This window comes from Heteronotia binoei, chromosome 2, assembly GCF_032191835.1.
Source record: "Heteronotia binoei isolate CCM8104 ecotype False Entrance Well chromosome 2, APGP_CSIRO_Hbin_v1, whole genome shotgun sequence".
NCBI lineage: Eukaryota > Metazoa > Chordata > Lepidosauria > Squamata > Gekkonidae > Heteronotia > Heteronotia binoei.
In genome coordinates, this window is record NC_083224.1 from 102,590,166 (window position 1) to 102,612,089 (window position 21,924).

Sequence of the window (21,924 nt, forward strand, 5' to 3'; positions counted from 1 at the left end):
ATTAAAACTTAAAACATGCTTAAAATGTTAGCACTCATTGGTCTTTGTATCTCCCATGGGATGATTTGGCCCCCAAACTGCATGTTCGACACCCTTGAGCTAGATAGCTCTGGATGGAAATAAGTAAAAGTTGGATCTACACAGATCTTCATGAATTCATATGATTTTTACACTGAAATGAAATCAAAGCACCATCATACTGTAGATCATATTTTAGACTATAGGCAGCACCACAAAAATCACACCTCCACGGATTTGTGAAGCCACACTACTGCAAAAACAGTTCCAAAACATGGATCCTCATGAATTCATATGATTTTTATGCTGAAATGAAATCAAAGCACTATCATGCTGTAGACCATGTCTTAGACTATAGGCAGCAATGGAAAAATCATGCCTCCACAAATTCGTGGCACCACAACAGTGGAAAAACATGTTTCTTTTTTTTAACTTTAAACATTTTATTAAGGCATAAAAGTAGCTTACAATCCATAGCGCAAGAAGTTTACCGTCAAGATTAACAGAAATAACATCGTAAGCTTAATAGACAGAATACAGAGGAAAAACAACCTTTAAAAACAAAATACAAACTGAAGGTAATAGTAATTATAATTATAATTACACAGTATTTGAAAATAAAATAAGATCAGGGAAAGGAAAAAGGAAGATATAATACACTTTAAATAACTTGAAATTAACTTGTTAAGAGAATTTTATAGCAAAAGGAAATCCTTATACATTTTATTTTTAGAATAAGAGTTAGCATAAAATGGATCGGTGTCAAGCTTTTCTAGAATGGGAAGCCAAGTTGCCAGATATTTAGCGTAGGCTTGGTATGGGTCTTTGTGGTCTATGGCTGCCTGAATTTTATCCATTACAATGTGTTCCCAGACTTTAAGTAGCCAGTTGTCAAGTGTCAAATTCAATGAGTTTTTCCAGGACTGCGCAATCGTGGTTTTAGCAGCTGTCAGGAGTTTAACTATCAAGGATTTTTTAGAAGATGAAAGACGGGTATCGGACCAATGATTGAGAAGTATCCTTGTTGGTTCATCTGGGATCAAGACCCCAGTTAGGGAGGAGAGATGGGCACAAATTGAGGTCCAGAATGGTCTGATTTTGGGGCAGTCCCACCAGCAGTGAAAATAAGAGGCTTTGAGCCCACAGTTTCTCCAGCAGTCTGAAGAGCCTAACTGGGTCATATGGGAGAACTGGTTAGGAGTAAGGTACCAACGTGCTATCAATTTAAAGTTTTGTTGAGATATATTTATAATGGTAGATTGTAGGGCATCACTAGCCCATATAGAGTCCCATTGGTCGGGAGAAAGGATGATGCCACAGTCTTTATGCCATTGGGTGGTGTAAGAGGGTAAGGTTGCTTCGAGTTTAGACAATAGGATTCGATACAGCCGTGAAATGAGACTTTTAGGCGTTCTCTCTTCGTGAAAATGAAGAACTAGATGTTCGTAGTCAGATGAAGGGCGAGAAAATGAAGAGATCACTTTAGGGTCCTGAAGAAAGTGCCTGATTTGAAAGTATTCAAACCAAGGTGCTGGCTTAGTCAAAACTTGGTCTAGATCATTTTTAGGTAGAAGTTGTTTAGAAGATGAAAGAAGATTAAAGAAAAAAACTTTTGAGGAGTCTCTCCAGACCTTGAAAGAAAAGGGTAGTTGGGCAGGAAGGAAATATTTTTGTCCTATAAAAGATGAGATAGTAGAGAGTCCTGGAGCCAGAAAATGACGCTCCGAATCCCATACTGACAAGAGCGCCCTGAGGAATGGGTTCATGAATTGCCACGGTGGGCGTTCATTTTTCTTGAGCCATAATAGTTCGTAGTATTTCAGTGGGGTAAAGTGAGCTTCCTCTATGGGCGTCCACGGCGGCGGGGGATGTTGGTACAATATTTTGGTCATCTGGGATAAAATAGTAGCTTTATAATACTTTGCAATGTCGGGAACTGCTAGGCCACCTTTTTGTCTTGATCGACATAAAGTTGAAACTTTGATTCTAGGCTTTTTATATTTCCAGATAAAGGAGGTCAGTATTTGTTGCCAGGATTTTAAGGTAGGCTGAGAGATCTCAATAGGAAGAGCCCGAAAAAGATATAAAAACTTGGGGAAAATAAAGGATTTAATTACATGGATTCTTTCCATCCAGGATAGTTGCAACTTATCCCATTGCTTGATCCTCATGGATCCCTATGGTTTTTGCTTCGGATCCCCCAAAGCTCACCATCAATTCTTATAGCATGTCTATGGGCAGAGTTTGCACCTCAGAAATCGTGGATCCACAGGTTTGAGGCAGCACCATGGAGCAAAAACATGGTTTTAAAGCATGGATCCTCACAGATCCTCAGGGTTTTTGTATCGGGTCATCTGAAGCTCATCCTCAAATCACATATGGTGCCAATGGGCACAGTTTGCACCACAGAAATCGTGGATCCTTTATTTCGTGGCAGCACCATGGAGAAAAAAACATGGTTATGAAGCATGGATCCTCATGATTTCTGCATTGGGTCACCATAAGCTCACCCTCCAATCACATATCATGTCCATGGGCAGAGCATGCACTACAGAAATCACAGATGCCTTGCTTCATGACAACACCATGGAGCCAAAACATGGTTTTGGAGCATGGATCCTCATGGTTTTTACTTTGGGCCACCCAAAGCTCACTATCCAATCCCATAACGTGTCCAGGGGCAAAACTTGCACTACAAAAATCATGAATCCACATCTTCACGGAAACACCATGGAGTCAAAACATGGTTTGAGGCACTGATCCTTATGGATCCTCATGATTTTGCTTTGGGCCACCTCATGCTCACCATCCAATTACATATCGTGTCCATGGGTTGAGCTTGCACCCCAGAAATCGTAGATCCACGGCTTCATGGCAGCACCATGGAAGAAAACTATTATTCCAAAGCATGGATCCTCATGATTTCTGCATTGGGTCACCCAAGTTGCACCATGAAATCATATGTCATGTCCATGGGTAGAACTTGCACCCCGGAAATCACAGATCTACTGCTTCGTGGCAGTGCCACGGAGCAAAAACTTGGTTTTGAAGCATGGTCCCTCATGCTCATGGTCCCTCATGATTTCTGGCTTGGATCACTCTATGCTCACTATGTGTCCCGCCCAGTGTGGCCCCCCCCACACTTGCCAGCTGTTTCCCCCCCCCCCACCAACACCCGGGAAGCTCCTGTGTCACTGCTGGAGGCCCCCACAGCCGCCCCACCACCTACCTGGGATGCCGCCAACACAGCGATGCCCCCAGCAGCACCCCTCAGCCAGTGTGCTCGCCCGCGGGTGCGAGGAGTCCGGCCGATGCAGAGTGTCAGGAACGGCCAGAAGCCAGAGACAGAGCCCAGCAGCAGTAGAGGGAGGGGCCAGTAGGCCGAGCCGCGGCGGCTAGCACCACTGCGCCCCAACGCTCCACGGAGGCTGGGGACGACCCAGACACTCCCAAGAGGCCAAGCCCCGGAACGCCTCTCCTCGGAGTCTGGGCTTTTGAACAGGGGTGGAGCCAGAAGGGGGTGGGACCCAGGGAGTGGGGAGGGAACAGGCAGAGGCATAAAAGGAAGGGAGGCACAAGGTCGGGGAGGAAGCTGGCGGGTAGAAGGAGGGGCTGCCTCCTGAGAGAAAGGAGCCCATACACAGCCAGAGGAGTAAGGGGGCCTGAGGTGCTGTAACCTGGCTCCCACTCCTAATTCTGAGACCTCAGGGGGGCACTTGCACAAGGCCCAAAAGGGGAAGCCCTGTCAGGGGGGCAACGGCCACACCTGGGGACTGCGAGAGGCGCCCAGGGCATGACACTATCAAATCCAATTCCAATTCCAAAAACCTTTATTTGCATAACACTACTATCAAATCACACATTGTGTCAATGGGCTGAGCTTCCATCCCAGAAATCACAGATCCACAGTTTCGTGGCAGCACCAGAGAGCCAAAACATGATTTTGAAGCACAGATCCTCATGATCTTTGCTTTGGGTCACCCCAGTCTCACCATCCAATCACATATCTTGTCCATGGATGGAGCTTGCACCACAGAAACCACGGATCCACAGATTTGTGGCAGCACCATGGAGCAAAAACATGGTTTTGAAGCACAGATCCTCATGGATCCTCATGATTTTTGCTTTGGGCCACCCCAAGCTCACCATCCAATTACATATTGTGTCCATCAGCAGAGCTTGCACCACTAAAATCACAGATCCATGGCTTCATGGTGGCACCATGGAGCACCAATCACACATCATGCCCATGGGCTGAGCTTGCAACCCAGAAATCATGGATCCATGGCTTTGTGACAGCACCATGGAGCCAAAACATGGTTTTGAAGCACAGATCCTCATAGATCCTCATGATTTCTGCATTGGGTCACACCAACATCAGCATCAAATCACATATTGTGGCCGTGGGCAGAGTTTGCACCCTAGAAATCATGGATCCATGGCATCATGGCAACACCATGGAGCCTAGATATGGTTTTGAAGCACAGATCTTCATGGATCCTCTTATGAGAAGACAGGAGTCTTGGAAAATATGATCAATTTCACAGTAGACTTTTAATCCTGGTTTAGCCCTGTCCCCAAGCTGACATTCTACACTAAAATCATAGAATCGTAGAGTTGGTGTTAACAAGTGAGTCTGATGCGTGAGGAGACTGGTATCAGTGAATCAAAGCTCTTTTATTGTGATTACAGAATGGTAATAAGCAGACTAAGACCATAGTACTATGCCAATGGGCCAACTATATATACACCACAGTTCCCATGCTAGAATGTCATTGGGTCACTTGAACCAGCAGGGGGCTGGTGATTGGACTGGGGAAGCAGAGATGAGCCAAGCAGGAACTACCCACACTCATGAAACATAAAGTCCACTATAATATAGTGGCTTCAATGCAAGAAGGAGACGCGGTTGTAGTGAACATAGCTCTCTTTATTCAATACAGCATAGTGATGACTGAACTCTAAGACTGATGAACTGGGCCAACAGGGCCAACTATATACACTTCAAGGTTCCCACGCTAGAATGCCATTGAATCATTTAAACCTGCAGGGGGCCAGTGATTGGAGCAGGGCAGCAGGGATTCGGATCCTACAGCCCATTATTCCTGAGTCCCAAAGCCCAGTCCTAAATGAGCCATGCAGGAACACTATTACTAATACACAACATTACTCCACATACACAACATCCCTCCTCCCCTAGTTCACAAGCCTTAGCAGACATAGGTAGGCAGGCTTGCAGTGCTCCTGTGTGGACTGCCTCAACACTGGAGTGGGCGGAGGAGTGGTTGCCGCTTCAGGTGTGATGAGCAGGGGGGAGGATCAGCCTAGAGTGCAGGATCAGCCTAGAGTATCCCCGACAAGTGTTTTTCTGGCTGCTGCTTAAAAACTGCCAGTGATGGGGGAGCTCACCACCACCCTCAGTAGCTGTCTCCACTTTCAGACAACTGTTATTGACAAACAGTTTGTCCTAATGTCCAGCCGGTACCTTGACAACCTTATATTAAACCCTGATTGTGAGTCTGCTCCTCTGCTCCATGCCCCCCTCTAAGTGACAGCCATTGAAATAATTAAAGAGAGCAAACATGTCTCCCCTCAACATCCTCTTCTCCAGACTGAACGTTCCCAAGTGCTCAGCCTTTCCTCAGAGGGATTGGTCTCCATATCATAGATTCCAGTGATGGTCTGAAGCAGCAGAACAAAGTTTGAGTCCAGTGGCACTTCTGAGTCCAACAAGATTTTATTCCTGGTATAAGCTTTCATGTGCATACACACTCAAAGATTTTACTGGAACCAAACTGTGACATATCATGTGCATTCCATGGCTTCACTGCAAAAGGAAGTCCTGTCCAGCAATACTTTGGAGTTTCTAGATAAAAGCATCTGTTTGTTGGTGATGTGTAAGAAGAAGATAAGAAGATATTGGATTTATATCCCGCCCTCCACTCCGAAGAGTCTCAGAGCGGCTGACAATCTCCTTTACCTTCCTCCCCCACAACAGACACCCTGTGAGGTGGGTGGGGCTGGAGAGGGCTCTCACAGCAGCTGCCCTTTCAAGGACAACCTCTGCCAGAGCTATGGCTGACCCAAGGCCATGCTAGCAGGTGCAAGCGGAGGAGTGGGGAATCAAACCCGGTTCTCCCAAATAAGAGTCCGCACACTTAACCACTACACCAAACTGGCTCTCCTCAGCCCAAGTATAAAAAGGAAAGCCAGAGCAGCCACTACTGTCCTTGACTGGTAATGATGTGACTCAGTATATGTGTGATATATCTGTAGGGACAGCTTGGAGAATCCATTTCCTTTAATAAGAATTCACATACTACAAGTCTGAGATCTTTATTTTTGGAAGCTGTGGAGACTGTGGGAAAATAGGCTTCCCTAAAAATTTGAAAAGTGACCTGGTTTGTAATTTTTGTACACATCAGTTTATAAAGTTTTATTTTTATTATTTATTTATTTATAATTTAAATGTGTACTCTGCCCTCCCCCACAAGCAGGCTCAGGGCAAATCACAACATAAAAACAAGAAAAGAATCAATATAAATAAAAATTTAACAGTGATAAAACAGTATAAAAATTATTTTAAAATACAGGGTTTCCAGCTGAAAACATTGGTCTCCAATTTCACAGACTGGTTTACATAAGGTGGTAGATGGTATTTTAGCAATATCAACAGTGCCAGTAGTGTTGGGGACGGGCGGGCTAAGATCTTCCTGGATGCCTGGATGCTTCAACCAAAGGCCTGGTGGCCTTTTTTAACCAGGATTCAGCACTATTGTGAATGCTCACAAAAACTTTAAGGTCTGGGACTCCAGGCTAACCATAGTATAATTTCCCTTCTTTCAGTTATGTACTCTGAAGAAAGAGTATTACTTCATGATCTTCCACTTATTGAGCTTCATTCAACATATGCTGAAAAAGGAAACATTTAGGTTCTGTAAACTTGGGGTGGAGTGGAAGTATAGCCAGCTCTTGGCAAGGGATGTATGACAGCACTTCTTTAGATTCACTTAACTGGCTGAAATTATGAAAAGACAAATTAACCCTGGATTTTGGGGACAGTATTAGTAGACAAGCTGTTAACAGTAGACAAGCTGTTAAAATTCATTTGAAATGTTTAATGTTTAAACTTCCAATACTATGCACCCTTGTTTAGAAGTTAGTCATATTTAAACAGACAAGATTTGCTTTTGAATATAGTAGGACTGGATTTTAAGGATGCCATTTTAGTTGCACTTAATTGGCAGTAAAGAGCCCCGTGGTGCAGAGTGGTAAAGCTGCAGTATTGCAGTCTGAACTCTCTGCTCACGACCTGAGTTTAATCCCAGCAGAAGTTGGTTTCAGGTAGCCAGCTCAGGTTGACTCAGCCTTCCATTCTTCTGAGGTCAGTAAAATGAGTACCCAGCTTGCTGGGAGGAAAGTGTAGATGATTGGGGAAGGCAATGGCAAACCACCCTGTAAAAAGTCTGCCGTGAAAACAACATCACCCCAGAGTTGAAAACAACTGGTGCTTGGACAGGGGACTATCTTTACCTTTTTAAATTGGCAGTAAGTGCCATGGAACCCATAGGGAAGTAAGTGTGCACAGAACAGCAGACCAAATCTTACATTAGTTGATTGTAAGGACTTTCTGTTTCTAATATTGCTAAACACTACAAGTTAAGCATTTGTATGTGTTTAGTAGTTTATTGTCAAAGATTCAAAACGTGGTAGAAAAAAAAACAACCTACATTTCCCTGCACGTTAACTGAACAGGTGCTGAGCAATGTACAACTAAAGCAACAAAGAGATCACAGGGCACTATGCCTCATGCTATCTTTCTGTCTCACAGAAAAACTTTGCTGTTGTCTCAGATGACAGCCTGAGCAAATTTTGGCACAAGCAGACATGTCTTTTCTATGGCATTTCTTGTGGTAGTTAAAGGGAGATGTGAAGCAGCTGGTAGATAACACAGTTAATGTGCTTGATTTGAAAAATGAGCAAACTAGTCACATAATACACAAATTAGGTTATCCAGACTTGAGAAATTTCTGTACTGTAACTCTAGGAATTCCATTGTTTCACTGGTAGCTTTAGAATGTTGATCTTTTCGTCATTCTGTTCCAATGACACTTCCAACTTCAGTCTTCTGGTCTTCTGGATTTCAGTTGCCTTTCTGTCCCTAGAACAGGAAACATAAGGAACATAAACCCAAGAAAAGAGAGATCTGGCACATTCTAAACTCTTTTTGGTATAAATGATGTTTACATCAAATGGTAAGTAGCATAAACTCACTTTCTAAATTATTGATAAGTTATTCTAAGAATGATATTAGGTATTAGTTCTTATAGTAAGTGGGTGTACACATTACTTAAAGAGGACTGTGTGAGGGTGGTAAATGCCTGATCTGCATCTGTGGCACATGATCTCACAGGGCATATAGGTGATTTTTTATTTTATACATGTAATGAAGAGTGGGAACCTGGGGTTCAGCAACACACACTATTCATGTTTACAATTCTTCCCAGGGGAAACATCATAACAGATCAGTAGCAACTTGCCATAAGCCATGTTATCCCCATGAGAATTATTCCAGGAATGCCCAGGCAGAGAAAAATGGTCCTTCAGAAGGGGCCCAAAAGGATGAAAAGCCACTTTGGCTTGGTAATTACATCCTGCAAGAGGGGGAGGCTAGCCCAGAGGGCTGCTGCTCCAGAGAGCCATAGCAGCTAAGGGTAAACTGAACCGAGTCCTCATTTTGGTAGAAGTCCCATGAGAAATCCACAGCTCTGACTTGGCCTGATTACAGCCCAATGACCCCACTGGTGCAACCAGTGCCATTAGATGCGTGGTTCTGGACCACTTGTCCCAATTATGCCATGTCATTCCCTATCCAGGCTGTCCTGCAACATATCCCCTCCTGAATCCCAAAATGCCTTGTGTCCTCCCCTTCAATCAGCCCAACATCTGCCAAATCATCCAAGCCAGAATAGGCAGGCAGGCAGCTAACCAAGATAATATTTTCTGTATGTTGGGCCCTCTCTGTACAAGCGCAGGCAATTCTTTGTAGAGCACCACAAAGACCTTCTTGAGGCAGTCGTGTGATGTGGCACGTGGGGTTGAGGAGGGTGACATGGCACAAGTACTGCAGGCAATGGTTCAGCTAGGCCAGCTTCATCTCCTCATTCTTAAGCTGCTGTAATGTACTGAGAACCGAGATGGTTTGAAGGCAACATAGTTTATTCAGTAGCATATTACAAGAGAGCGAACATGCCGGCCGGGCCCCGCTTATATACATTGCCTGGAACAGCCCCCTCATCCGACCAGGCCAATCCTGTTTGGTCAAATTTCCCGCCACAGATCTTGATGGGCGGGGCGATTGGTGAGCTCCATCCGGGGACCCGAGGGTCGCCTTCAGTAGCGATCGCCATGCGGCCTGATCTCTTATGTTCAATACATAACATTCCTCCCCCCTAGCTTAGGACACATAGTCCCCCAAGTACGCGGGGGCCGTGCGCTCCCGGGTAAACCTCCTTAGGATGGCGGGTGGAGTCGGAACAGTCGCTGGTGCCGCCGGGGCCACGGCCGCCACTGCAGACGGGGCGACTGGTTCCACACGTGGGAGAACCACCAGCGTAGGGTTGTCTGCGCCTTGCAGCTCGTCGGGTGTCCCAGCTCCCTGGGGGTCGCCCTCGCAACGGTTGGGCTCTACTTCTCGATCGGCGGTGTTGGGGTGGATCTCTGTGGGGGCGCGGCTGTGAGCTCCTCCTCGCCCCGTATTGCGGCTGGTTCTTCCGGCAAGGTGCGGCAATGTATTTGGTCTATATGCCTCCGCAATACACTGTCTCCCGCCGTGGACACATCGTAGTGGCGAGACCCTATTACTCGCAGCACCCGGCCTTCTACCCACTCGGGGCCGCTCGCATAGTTCCTAGCGTATACTGGATCTCCTGGGAAGAATCCCCTGGCCGCTTCTCTGATCTCTGGGGAATAGATAGATAGATAGATAGATAGATAGATAGATAGATAGATAGATAGATAGATAGATAGATAGATAGATAGATAGATAGATGAATTTATTGTCATTGTTCTCAACAAAAAGAGAGCAACGAAATGAGGTGCTCTTCCACAAACATACCAATACATCAAACACACATATTCATAAACCATTTAAATACATCTAAAACCATTAAACCATTTAAACCATTAAAACCATTTAAATACATCTAAAACGGATAAACATTCATAAAACCATTAAAACCATTTAAACCATTAAATAAACATTCATAAAACGATTAAACATTCATAAAACCATTAAAACCATTTAAACCATTAAATACATCTAAAACAGATAATCCTTCATAACCCTGCATTTAACCTAACCACAGCACTTGGATAGAAACTGTCCTTAAATCTGTTTGTCCTAGCCTTCAACACTCTATATCGTCTACCTGACGGTAAGATCTCAAAAAGCAAATGGCCCAGATGTGTATGGTCCCTTAGGATCATTTGTATCTTCCTTTTACATGCCATATTGTACAGATCCACCAATGAGGGGAGAGAACATCCACAAATCTTTTGTGCTCTTCTCGTCACTCTTTGGAGCACCCTTCTCTCTGCTTCCGTGCAGCTCCCAAACCACGCGCAGAGGCAATAAGATAAAATGCTCTCAATGGAACTACGATAAAAGGCAACCAGCAGACTCCCTGACAGTTGTAGTGATCTTAAGAGTCTTAAGTAGTATAGTCGTTGCTGGGCCTTTTTCTCTAGAGCTAAAGTATTTGCCCCCCATGTTAGATCCTGTTTCATGGTAATTCCCAGAAACTTCCATTCTGTCACCTGTTCTACCATAACACCATCAATAAACAACGGCTGGGTGTCCAAACTACTCTTCCTGTAATCCACTATAATTTCCTTCGTCTTATTTATATTTAAAATAAGATTATTTACTTTACACCAAAGGGACAGCTGTTGAACTTCCCTCCTGTACGCAGACTCATCATCCTCAGAGATGAGCCCTACCAACGTTGTATCATCTGCATACTTAATGATTTTGTTACTCAGACTGCTAGAAACACAATCAGACGTGTAAATAGTGAAAAGAAGTGGACTCAAGACACATCCCTGAGGGGTGCCAGTATTTAAGATCTTCATGGAGGAAATATATCCATCCATTTTAACCCTTTGTGAACGACCTGACAAAAAATTCAAAATCCACTCACATATAGAGTCCGACAGCTTCAAATCTTTAAGCTTAAACAACAATCTATGGGGTGATATTGTATTAAAAGCAGAACTAAAATCTGCAAACAACATTCTAACATACGTCCCCTTTTTATCCAAATGCGATAAAGCAGTATAAAGAACAGTATTAACAGCATCCTCAGTAGATCTATTTTTCCTGTAAGCAAACTGATATTCATCAAAAATAACAGGAAGGCAGGAAATAATATATTTTCGAACTAATTGTTCAAAACACTTCATTATCACACTTCATTATCATTCTCTTAACAAGTTAAGTCTGGGGCTAGGAGGCCCAGGAGCGGTTTGTGGTCTGTGGCTATGGTGAAATGTCTCCCGTACAGGTAGTCGTTAAACTTATGCACCCCTGCCATGATTGCTAAGGCCTCATTATCTATTTGGGCATAGTTCCGCTTTGCTGGGGTCAGGGTCCTCGAGTAGTAGGCTACCGGGACCTCCCTCCCATCCGGGAGTTGGTGACCCAGGACGGCGCCCACCCCGTACGGTGACGCGTCACATGCTAAGATCACCGGTAGGCTCTCATCAAAATGGTGGAGCACATTGTTAGATACGAGCAGCTTTTTGACGGCCTGGAACGCTGCATCCTGCTTCTTTCCCCAGACCCATGGGGCATTTTTGTCTAAGAGTCTGTGGAGGGGTTCTGCTATGGTGGCTTTGTGGGGTAAGAACGAATGATAGAAATTTAATAACCCCAAGAAACTTTGTAGCTCCGCCTTGCTCTTGGGGGTGGGGGCTTCCACTATGGCCCTGGTTTTGTCCGGGGTCGGGTGGATTCCCGCTGCGTCCACCGCGAACCCCAAAAACTCCACCCTCGGTACCCCGAGGGAACACTTTTCTCGTTTGACCTTCAGACCGGCCTCTTGGAAATGGTGGAGGACTTCTTGCAGCCGGTTGCTAAATTCCTCCACGTCCGGTGCGGCGATCAAAACGTCATCGAAAAACGGTTGCACCCCGGGAATCCCTTTGAGGAGAGAATCCATCAGGCTCTGAAACACCCCCGAGGCCACACTCACCCCAAACTGCAACCGCCACACCTTAAATGCCCCCCTGTGGGTTACTATGGTCTGCGCTTCTGCCGTAGTGGCGTCCACTGGCAGCTGCTGGTACGCCTGGGCCAGGTCTAGTTTCCCAAAGATTTTGGACCCTGCTAGTGCTGCCAGAACGTGGCTGATTACTGGAACGGGGTAGAGGTTGTCCTGTAGCGCTTTGTTAATGGTGCACTTGTAATCGGCGCATATGCGCACCTCCCCGTTCGGCTTCACCGGGGTAACTATTGGGGTTTCCCATGTGGCATAGGCCATGGGCTCCAGCACTCCCTGGGCTGTGAGGCGGTCTAGCTCTGCTTTGATTTTAGGCTTCAGATCGAATGGAACCCGCCGGGCCTTCAGCCTTACGGGTCGCACTTGGGGATCTAGAGGTAAGGATATAGGAGGGCCCTTGTAGCACCCCAGGGCCCCGTCAAACACCTCCAGGAACTCCCAGAACACGTTTTCGAATCCCTGCGTCCCCAGCTGTTGCACCCCCACAATCTTTATTCCCAGTGGCCGGAACCAGGCCAGGCCCAACAAGGTGGTGAGCTGCCTCCTTTTAACCACCAATATGTCGAGTTTATCCCTAAACCCACTGTACTCCACCCCCACCGTTGCCCAACCCAGGATTTCAACGGGGTTCTTTTGAAAGTCCCGTAGCATGAAGCATGCCGGTCGCAGTCTGGGCAGGCCACGTGGGCACAGCTTCCTTAAGGATTCCTCTGAAATTATGGAGTTGGAGGAACCCGAGTCCAGTTCCATCAGGCAGGGTTTGCCCTCGATCCTGACCCAAACCTTGACTTTTTGGGGGGTATCGTCGGGCAAGTTCATTATCTGCATGGAGGTTGAGGCGATCGAGTGGTCCTCGGTCGATTCCTGGTGGGTGGACTGGCTGTGGCGGGTGTTCTTGGCCTGGCAGGCCCTCGCGATGTGGCCCATCTTGCCACAGCTCCTGCAGACCACGTTGCGGTAGGGGCAGTCCCATCGCTCGTGTTGGTCTCTGCAGCTGGCGCACTTAGTGGTGGCTGGTCTGTCGGTCGCTTGGGGTCGCTGGGACGCTCGTGGGCCTGTCCCCGGTTGGCGGCGTAGCTGGAGTGCCTCTTCCTCATCAAGTTGGCTGGGGCCCACTTCTTCCTGATGGACGGCTTCGGCCCTCGTTTTGGGGAAGGTCTTTGTGGTCCGCTCGAACGCAACGGCCTCATTGAAGGCGCTCTGGAGGGTGAGCTCTTCCCTCGCGAAGAGCTTCTGTTGCAGTCTTTTGTCCCTCAGGCCCCAGATGAAACGGTCCCTCAGGGTCTCTTCCAGCTTTTCATAGCTGCAGTTGCCCGCGATTTGGCGGAGAGCAGTCAGGTAGTCCACTGCCGATTCTCCCGCCTCTTGGTCCCTCTTGTGGAAGAGGAACCTGCGGGCGACGAGTGAGGGTTGCGGCAAGAAGTGTCTAGTGAGGAGTCTGATTATCTCCTCATACGTCTTCTCCGTGAGCCTCGCAGGGGTCGAGAGACCCTTGGCGATCTCGAATGTGGCCTCTCCTCAGATGCTCAGGAGGACGTCTCTCTTCAGGCTGTCCTCCATTATCCTGTTCGCTTGCAGGTAGCACACGACCCGTTCCGTGTAGGTCTCCCACCTCTCCGGGCCACAGATCTTGATGGGTGGGGCTACTGGCGAGCTCCATCCGGGGACCCGAGGGTCGCCTTCAGTAGCGATCGCCATACGGCCTGATCTCTTATGTTCAATACATAACAGCTGCAAAGAGGAGAAAGAAAGGGCCATGGTGCCTCAACATGAGGACCCATGGCTCAAGGGAAATCTCTCTGATCTGGCACTTCTGTGGGCTACAAGAAACAAGACTTTCAGAAGCTGCCTGTGCTCATGACCCAGGTATCCTGCCTGGTACTATGTACTCAGGTGCCTCACTCTGTATCTCATGTGGGAACTTGCTAAGGGAAGAAAACCATTTCCAGCTTTCCAGCTTTCCCTTTGTATGGGCAAAAAGTAGTATTGCAGCAGAGGCCAGGTGACACTGAACTCCCAAAAGAATTCCATCTGTTCCTATTAAGTGGCTGACTTTTATCCCAACTCCTTGGTCTGAGGAACACTTTATGGGGATACAAACTGGTTTTCTGACCAGAATTCTTTCTCTTGCAAACATCTATGGCCACATTCTCTCTTTATTGCCTTTCTCCTATTCAAAAAGGAGGAGGAGGAGAATTGGATTTATACCCTGCCCTTCACTCAGAGACGGTTTACAGTTTCCTTCTCTTCCCACAACAGACACCCTGTGGGGTGGAGAGAGCTGCTCTTGAAAGAACAGCTCTGAGAGAACTGTGGCTGACTCAAGATCACCTAGCAGTTGCATGTGGCAGAGCAAGGAATCAAATCCAGTTATTCTAGATTAGAGTCCATGCTTCAAACCACTTTGCCAAACTGGCTCTTTATGGCTATCCATGATCTAGTCAGATTTTGGAAGTTAAGCAGGATCAGCTCTGATTAGTATTTGGATGAGAGACCACCAAGGAGTACTAGGGTTGCTATGCAGAGACAGGCAATGGCAAACCATCTCTGAATATCTCGTGCCTTTAAAACCCTAGGGGGGTCACAATGTCAGCTGTGACTTGATGGCAAAAACAAATCCATGGAGAGAAGCATAGGACTGTGGCAAGAAAGCAGACTCTGTGGGGAGCCAGATGCAGAACCCACTCAGGAGATGGCTGGGCCTGATCCTTGAGCAAATGTGATTACCAACAAGGATGAGAAAGCCAAAAGGTCCCTCCTTGCTTCTACTTTGCCCCTGCCCCATTTGCCTTGGCACCTGAGACTGATATTCCTCCATATTTGGCATCACAAGCAAGCAAACAAGTCTTTGCTGAGCAGAAAGGACAGAGATTGGAGCAAACTCTGTTAACTCTGTTATGCCCGTGGCAGGTCTTTGTGTGAACAAGGATGGCACAGCAGTGCCCAGTGGCATAAACGTATACAGGATTTCTCAGGGCACCCTCATGGGCAATTCTGTAGGTCTGCATGAAATCGTAAGATGGATGCAGACAGGAGGCAGTTCCAACATGCAGTGCCAAATTAAACTCTGTGGAGGCCCCTACGCAGTCAAAATCTTGGGGGGCTCCTCGCAGATTATCTCAGGGTCGGAGCACCTGCCCCCCCCACCTGTGGACTTGCTGCAGCCTGCAGGCACCTTCTCAAAAGCCCCTTTGACAAAGCTATGGGGAAGAGGCAGAGAGAGGCAAACACGGCAAGAACACCAGCAGCAGCCGCACCAGGCAAGTCGGGCAAAGAGCAGCTCAGTTGCTGGCTGAATGTGCAGGCTGGGAGGGCTGCAAGCAGGCGGAAAACCGGGGTGGGGGGAGGAGCTGGTCCGGGGCCCCTAAAGGCATGGGGGCCTATAGGCTGGTGCCTACTCAGGTTGTTTGTTAATCCAGCCCTGCCAACATGACTCCTGTACACTGTGATAAAACACAACATTTGCGTTGGCCTAAGGATAATCTGACATTCTTACTCCTTCCCCCAGGTAAGTATGACACTCCCAAGCCATCATGAATGCAGCGGTTTCTTATCAGAAACTCCTCTACCAAAATGTACCCCTTTTGTCTTTCATGGGTGTGGGATCACACCTTGCTTAATCTCTGGCTTCAGCAATTCCTGGATATTATCTTAAACAGAGTTGTCGAAGTCATTTGTTATGAGGGCCAAATATGACATAAATGAGACCTTGTTGGGCCGGGCCATGTGTGTACCTATTTAAGATAAGATAGCAGACATATTAACTCTATAAAGGACAAAGAAAAATGCAATTAAAGGTTTGTTTTTTAAAAAAAACTCTTAAAATAAAACATGCTTAAAACATTAGCACTCGTTGGCCTTAAAGGTGCTTTCTTTGTATTTCTCTCATGAGATCCAGGGAACTGGACAAAGGAAGCTTCTGGCTCTTTCCTTCCTTCCTTTCTTCCCCAGGGGATCAATAGAAGGCAGGCGGGCTTGGCCCAGTAGCTCTGCTGTGCAATTGAGAGAGCCTGGCAAAGCAAGCTCTGCCTGCCCCCCTTCCTCCATGTCATAAGAACATAAGAGAAGCCATGTTAGATCAGGCCAATGGCCCATCCAGTCCAACACTCTGTGTCACACAGTGGCAAATTTATATATATATATATATATATATATATATATATATATATATATATATATATATATATATATATATATATATATATATATATATATATATATATATATATATATACACACACACACACACACACACACACACACACACTGTGGCTAATAGCCACTGATGGACCTGTGCTCCATATTTTTATCTAAACCCCTCTTGAAGCTGGCTATGCTTGTGGCCGCCACCACCTCCTGTGGCAGTGAATTCCTTTGGGTGAAGAAGTACTTCCTTTTATCCGTTTTAACCTGTCTGCTCAGCAATTTCATCGAATGCCCACGAGTTCTTGTATTTTGAGAAAGGGAGAAAAGTACTTCTTTCTCTACTTTCTCCATCCCATGGATTATCTTGTAAACCTCTATCATGTCACCCCGCAGTCGATGTTTCTCCAAGCTAAAGAGTCCCAAGCGTTTCAACCTTTCTTCATAGGGAAAGTGTTCCAGCCCTTTAATCATTCTAGTTGCCCTTTTCTGGACTTTCTCCAATGCTATAATATCCTTTTTGTAGGGTTGCCAAGTCCAATTAAAGAAAAATCTGGGGACTTTGGGGGCGGAGCCAGGAGACTTTGGGGGTGGAGCCAGGAGACATTGGGGTGGAGCCAGGAACAAGGATGTGACAAGCATAATTGAACTCCAAGGGAGTTCTGGCCATCACATTTAAAGGGACAGCTCACCTTTTTAAATGCCTTTCTTCCATAGGAAATAATTAAGGATAGGGGCACCATCTTTTGGGGCTCATAGAATTGGACCCTCTGGTCCAATCGTTTTGAAACTTGGGGGGTATTTTGGGGAGAGGCACTAGATGCTATACTAAAAATTTGGTGCCTCTACCTCAAAAAATAGCCCCCCCCCAGAGCCCCCAATACCCACGGATCAATTCCCTATTATTCCCTATGGGAATTGTTCTCCATAGGGAATAATAGAGTGCCTAGTAGACATTTCCCTCCCCCCCCACGCTTTCTAAAGGGGGGGGAGGGCCTCCATACCAGGGAATTCCCCCTCCCTGCCCCCTCCCTCTCTCTCACACACAAATACTTACTTGGTCTTCTTCCCTCTGCCTGCTGTGAAAATGAAAGCAAAGAAAGGGAGGGGCCGTTCTCCGAAGCCCTTCCTGTTTCCTCCTTCTTGCCCAGCCTTAAAGGGGCAGACATTTTACAAACTGCTCAGGAGCTCTACACCAACATGAACCCTACAGGTATGTTCTCCCCCCCCTCCACCCCCACCCCCCCGCTTCCTGATATCTGGAGACCGGGGGATGAAGCTGCGAACCCAGAAGTCTCCCGCCAAAGCGGGGGGGGGGGGGTTTGGGAAGCCTACCTTTTTGAGGTGCGGCGACCAGAACTGCACACAGTACTCCAAATGAGACCGCACCATCGATTTATACAGGGGCATTATGATACTGGCTGATTTGTTTTCAATTCCCTTCCTAATAATTCCCAGCATGGCGTTGGCCTTTTTATTGCAAACGCACACTGTCTTGACATTTTCAGTGTCAGCTGGGTGTGGGGGTGCATATAGATGTTAGACAACATTACAGAGAGGTTTGCCCCTTGAGAGACCAACACACCCAGGGATATTGAGGCAACACCCTCTCTCCTAGCATCATCTTCTGTCCTTGACCCTGGAGGAATGAGGTAATGCCTGCTGTGGCTCCCCTCCATCTTTGGGAGTGGCCAGATCATCTTGGAGGGTCCCTTTCTGGGTAAAACGTTCCTCATATTGGTAGATGCTTACTTGAAATGGGTGAAGATTTATCCCATGTCTATATCAACTAGTGAAGCTACCATTGAAAAGTTAAGAATATGGTTCAGTATGCCTGAAATGCCTGTGATTAATAATGCAAGTTCTTTTCCTAGTCAACAATTCAAACAGTTTATGGAAGAAAATGGCATCCAGCATGTTACCTCTATGCATAACACCCAACATCAAACAGCCTAGCAGAATATACATTGCAGTCTTTGAAAGAAGGCATGTCCCAGATACCAGATGAAAGTCCCAATATAAGGCTTGATTGTTATTTGTTAAATTATAGAATTTTGCCACATTCCACCACAGCTGAAATGTTAATGGGCAGGAAATGGAGTCCAGGTTTGATTTGTTACATCCATATCTGGAAGGACATATGCATCATAAACAACAACATGGTGATATGACAAACAAAACAGCTTATAATTGGAAATGCAGCCTGTGTTAAAAAATATTGGCTCCACCCCTTGTGGATACCTGCTACTGGGAGAATAGTTACAGGCCCCAGGACTTATTCTGTCAACTTACAAGATAGAAGGATCATATGGAGACATGTATCGCCTGAGAAAGTGTGTTGTCTTTTCTCCAGCTACGCCTAGTGTTGCATTCCAAGGAGCAAGCCTTCAGGTCAAATTGTCCAGGATCTCTTTCAGATTTAGGAAGTCCAACTATTAATCTGTTTGGGAGCACAGTCACCAGCACTGAGAAGTTGGACAAAACAGTGTTGCTGTTCAAAATGAAGGGGACTCAGAATATCCTGTGTCTCCCAGTATTACAGATGCACTAAAAACACCACCATCTGCAGGAATGCCAATCTGTCATTCTACACATCAGAGATTAACTTCTACTAATTTTAAAGATTATGTAGTATAAAGTTCTCCGTGTTCTTCATATTAATATCACTGTTAGTGTATAGGTTTAGATTCAGCCTGCCTGCCTTGTGTCTGGTCTATAGGGTTGCCAGCTCTGGGTTGGGAAATACCTGGATAATTCTCTGGTGGACCCAGAGAAGAGCAGCGTTTGAGGAGGGAGAAACTTCAATGGAATATAATGCCATAGAGTCCACCTTCCAAAGCAGCCATTTTCTCCAGGTGAACTGATCTCTGTCACCTTGAGATCAGTTGTATAATCCCAGGAGATCTGCAGTCACCACCTGGAGACTGGCAACCTTTCTGGTCTGGGAGGCAACAACAGGAGCAAGACATGCCTGTTACTGTCTCCCAGGTGATGTCACTGCTGCTTTGGTATTCCAAGTGACTGCTGGAATTGCTTAGGCAGTAAACTAGCCCTGCCTGGTGTGACAATTTTATGTGCTGGAAGTTTTTACATTGAGGAGGATTTAAAATGTGGCTCTTCCTCTTTGCAATCTGAAGACGTGCAACCCATTTGACTACCTCATTCTGCTTATGTGTAGACCAGCTCTTCTAGCACCAGCACCCATATGGAAATGTGCTATAAAAAGACTCAAGTGGGGACACCTAAAGGTAAAAGTAGTCCCCTGTGCAAGCACCAGTCGATTCTGACTTTGGGGTGATGTTGTATCACAATGGTTTCATGGCAGACTTTTTACGGGGAGGTTTGCCATTGCCTTCCCCAGTCATCTACACTTTACCCCCAGCAAGCTGGGTACTCATTTTACTGACCTCGGAAGGATGGAAGGCTGAGTCAACCTTGAGCTGGCTACCTGAACCCAGCTTCCGCTGGGATCAAACTCAGGTCGTGAGCAGAGCTTGGACTGCAGTACTGCAGCTTACCACTCTGTGCCATGGGGTATATCTAACCCTTTAAAATTATATACACTATTATTGTATAAGTTACAAATCAGGCAAATTTTTAAAAAACAAGTCTTACAACCATGCCTTGGAACTTTTTTTAAAAAAATAGTGATTAATATTAGACACATGCTTACAAGTATATTCAACAAAATCATCGTGCTCCACAACAGTTTGCATCCCTAATTAATATTCTTACAATCTGGTTTTACTTGCAGGTTTGCTACCTAGCTATTTTGGAGGCCTAGGGCTTTGTTATATTCTGGTATTTAGTTGTATGTTAGTCCTTCATTGGAGGAAAAGAATCCAACGAGAACGACGTTCAAAAGCGTGGGTGGAACGGATGAAAACAGAATGGTTTTTCCACCGCACGTTGGCTTACTGGGCTGACAAAGAAGCACACCCTGAAATTAAAACAGATGTGTCCATTCTCGAATCTAAAAGCTTTTCAAAGCAAAAAGCAAGCAACTTCTCCAGTGAGGCTACCAAAGATACTATGAGTGATTCCTTCATTTCCCTTCCAGATGCAGATCCATACAAACCAGTATTTCACGAAGTCTCTTGTGCCAGTGCTGTTGCTTACTTTCCACCATTGCTTGAACATTCAGCCTCCTATCCTTGCTCTAATATTCCAGCCACAAACACTCCATTCAACTCGCCTCTGAAATTTGCTATGTTGAAAAATGAGTCACACCATGCTGGCAGCAACATGTCTGCTTAACAGCCAATTTAGCAATACAATACAAAGCAACTTTACATGTTTAATAAACACCTCAATTAAAGATTGGCTTCAGAACACTTGGGAAATTCAGTGTTGTAGTCTGTTTTTTACTGGGAGGACAGCAATGATCTACAGCAAATGTAAGTTATCTTTAGACATCAAAACTGAAATCTCGGTTCTAAGTTTTCCTTTAACACATTAACTGGAACAGATATGGTTTCTCCAAGACATGTAGCTCATTCTAACTGACAGGTCTAAAAAATACATAGTAAAACATGCAGAATGCAATAAACTTGTATTTAACAAATGCCCAGTATTCAGGGTTGCACAATAATACCTTATTCTTTTATGAGCAGGCTGAGAAGAGGCAGCAGGACTCAGGCAGGCCTGAAATTAGGTACCTACTGTACCCTTAACATCACACCTGTATATTTGTGGCTCCAGCGTCAAGGGGAGGGGCCAAGGCAGGCACCTCAGGCAAAATTCCTCCCTCCTAACACATTCTAGTTTAGTTTACAGTTTCAACTGAAATAACACACAAGCACACCATTTTCAGAAAAAGTGAAATAAAATTGTCCACAACTTTATTGGTTACAGCTGTAGTAAGCCTTGGCACAGCAAGGGGTAAGGATCTCACTCATCGACTGACTTACCTGCCAGTCAATGCTCTGCTGGTCACCTTGGAATGGCAGGTTAGGGATTTCACTGGGGCGGAAGCCCAGGGGTGGTCTCCCCTGCCACCTGAGCGTGCGGGTAATCCCCTGGACATGCCTCTGGGCTGGGCACATAAGTCGCCCCTCATGCCAAGATCCCTTAAGAGGATCCCCATACTCTGGAAGTGGGCACGCAGGCTGATTTTCCAGAGAATGGATCCAGCCTCATGCTGATACCACCACAAGAGCCGAGCCTCAGCTGGCTTTCACCAATGCTTCTACAGCTGTAGCCAAGGGCATAGTGAATCCTCAATTCTGTATAGCCAGATATCCATACAACAAATGAACTGCCTCAGAACAAAGCAGGACCTTCAGCCATGTTGAAATTTCATGATGCTGAATCCAGCAACCCTCCAATAGCATCCATGATCCTCTGCAACCTGTTGGTTGGCTTCCACTTTGCCAATTCCATCTTATCCACAGGGCGTGCCCCTTGCTAACTTTGGCACTGCAGCCAGTTCAAACCAGAAGATCATCACCGCCAGAAGTATCTCCCCCAATGTCAATTTCAT

General features: G+C 46.0%; 1 protein-coding gene across 1 annotated transcript; it reads left to right on the top strand.

The window, feature by feature from the left end:
* Positions 1 to 20,186: 20,186 nt before the first annotated feature.
* On the top strand, positions 20,187 to 20,707 carry TEX38 (testis expressed 38; the record flags this gene model as incomplete). Its single annotated transcript, XM_060231777.1, has 1 exon — positions 20,187 to 20,707. A coding segment is annotated over one exon (513 nt), but the record flags the coding sequence as incomplete, so codon positions are not given.
* Between the last annotated feature and the right edge of the window lie 1,217 nt (positions 20,708 to 21,924).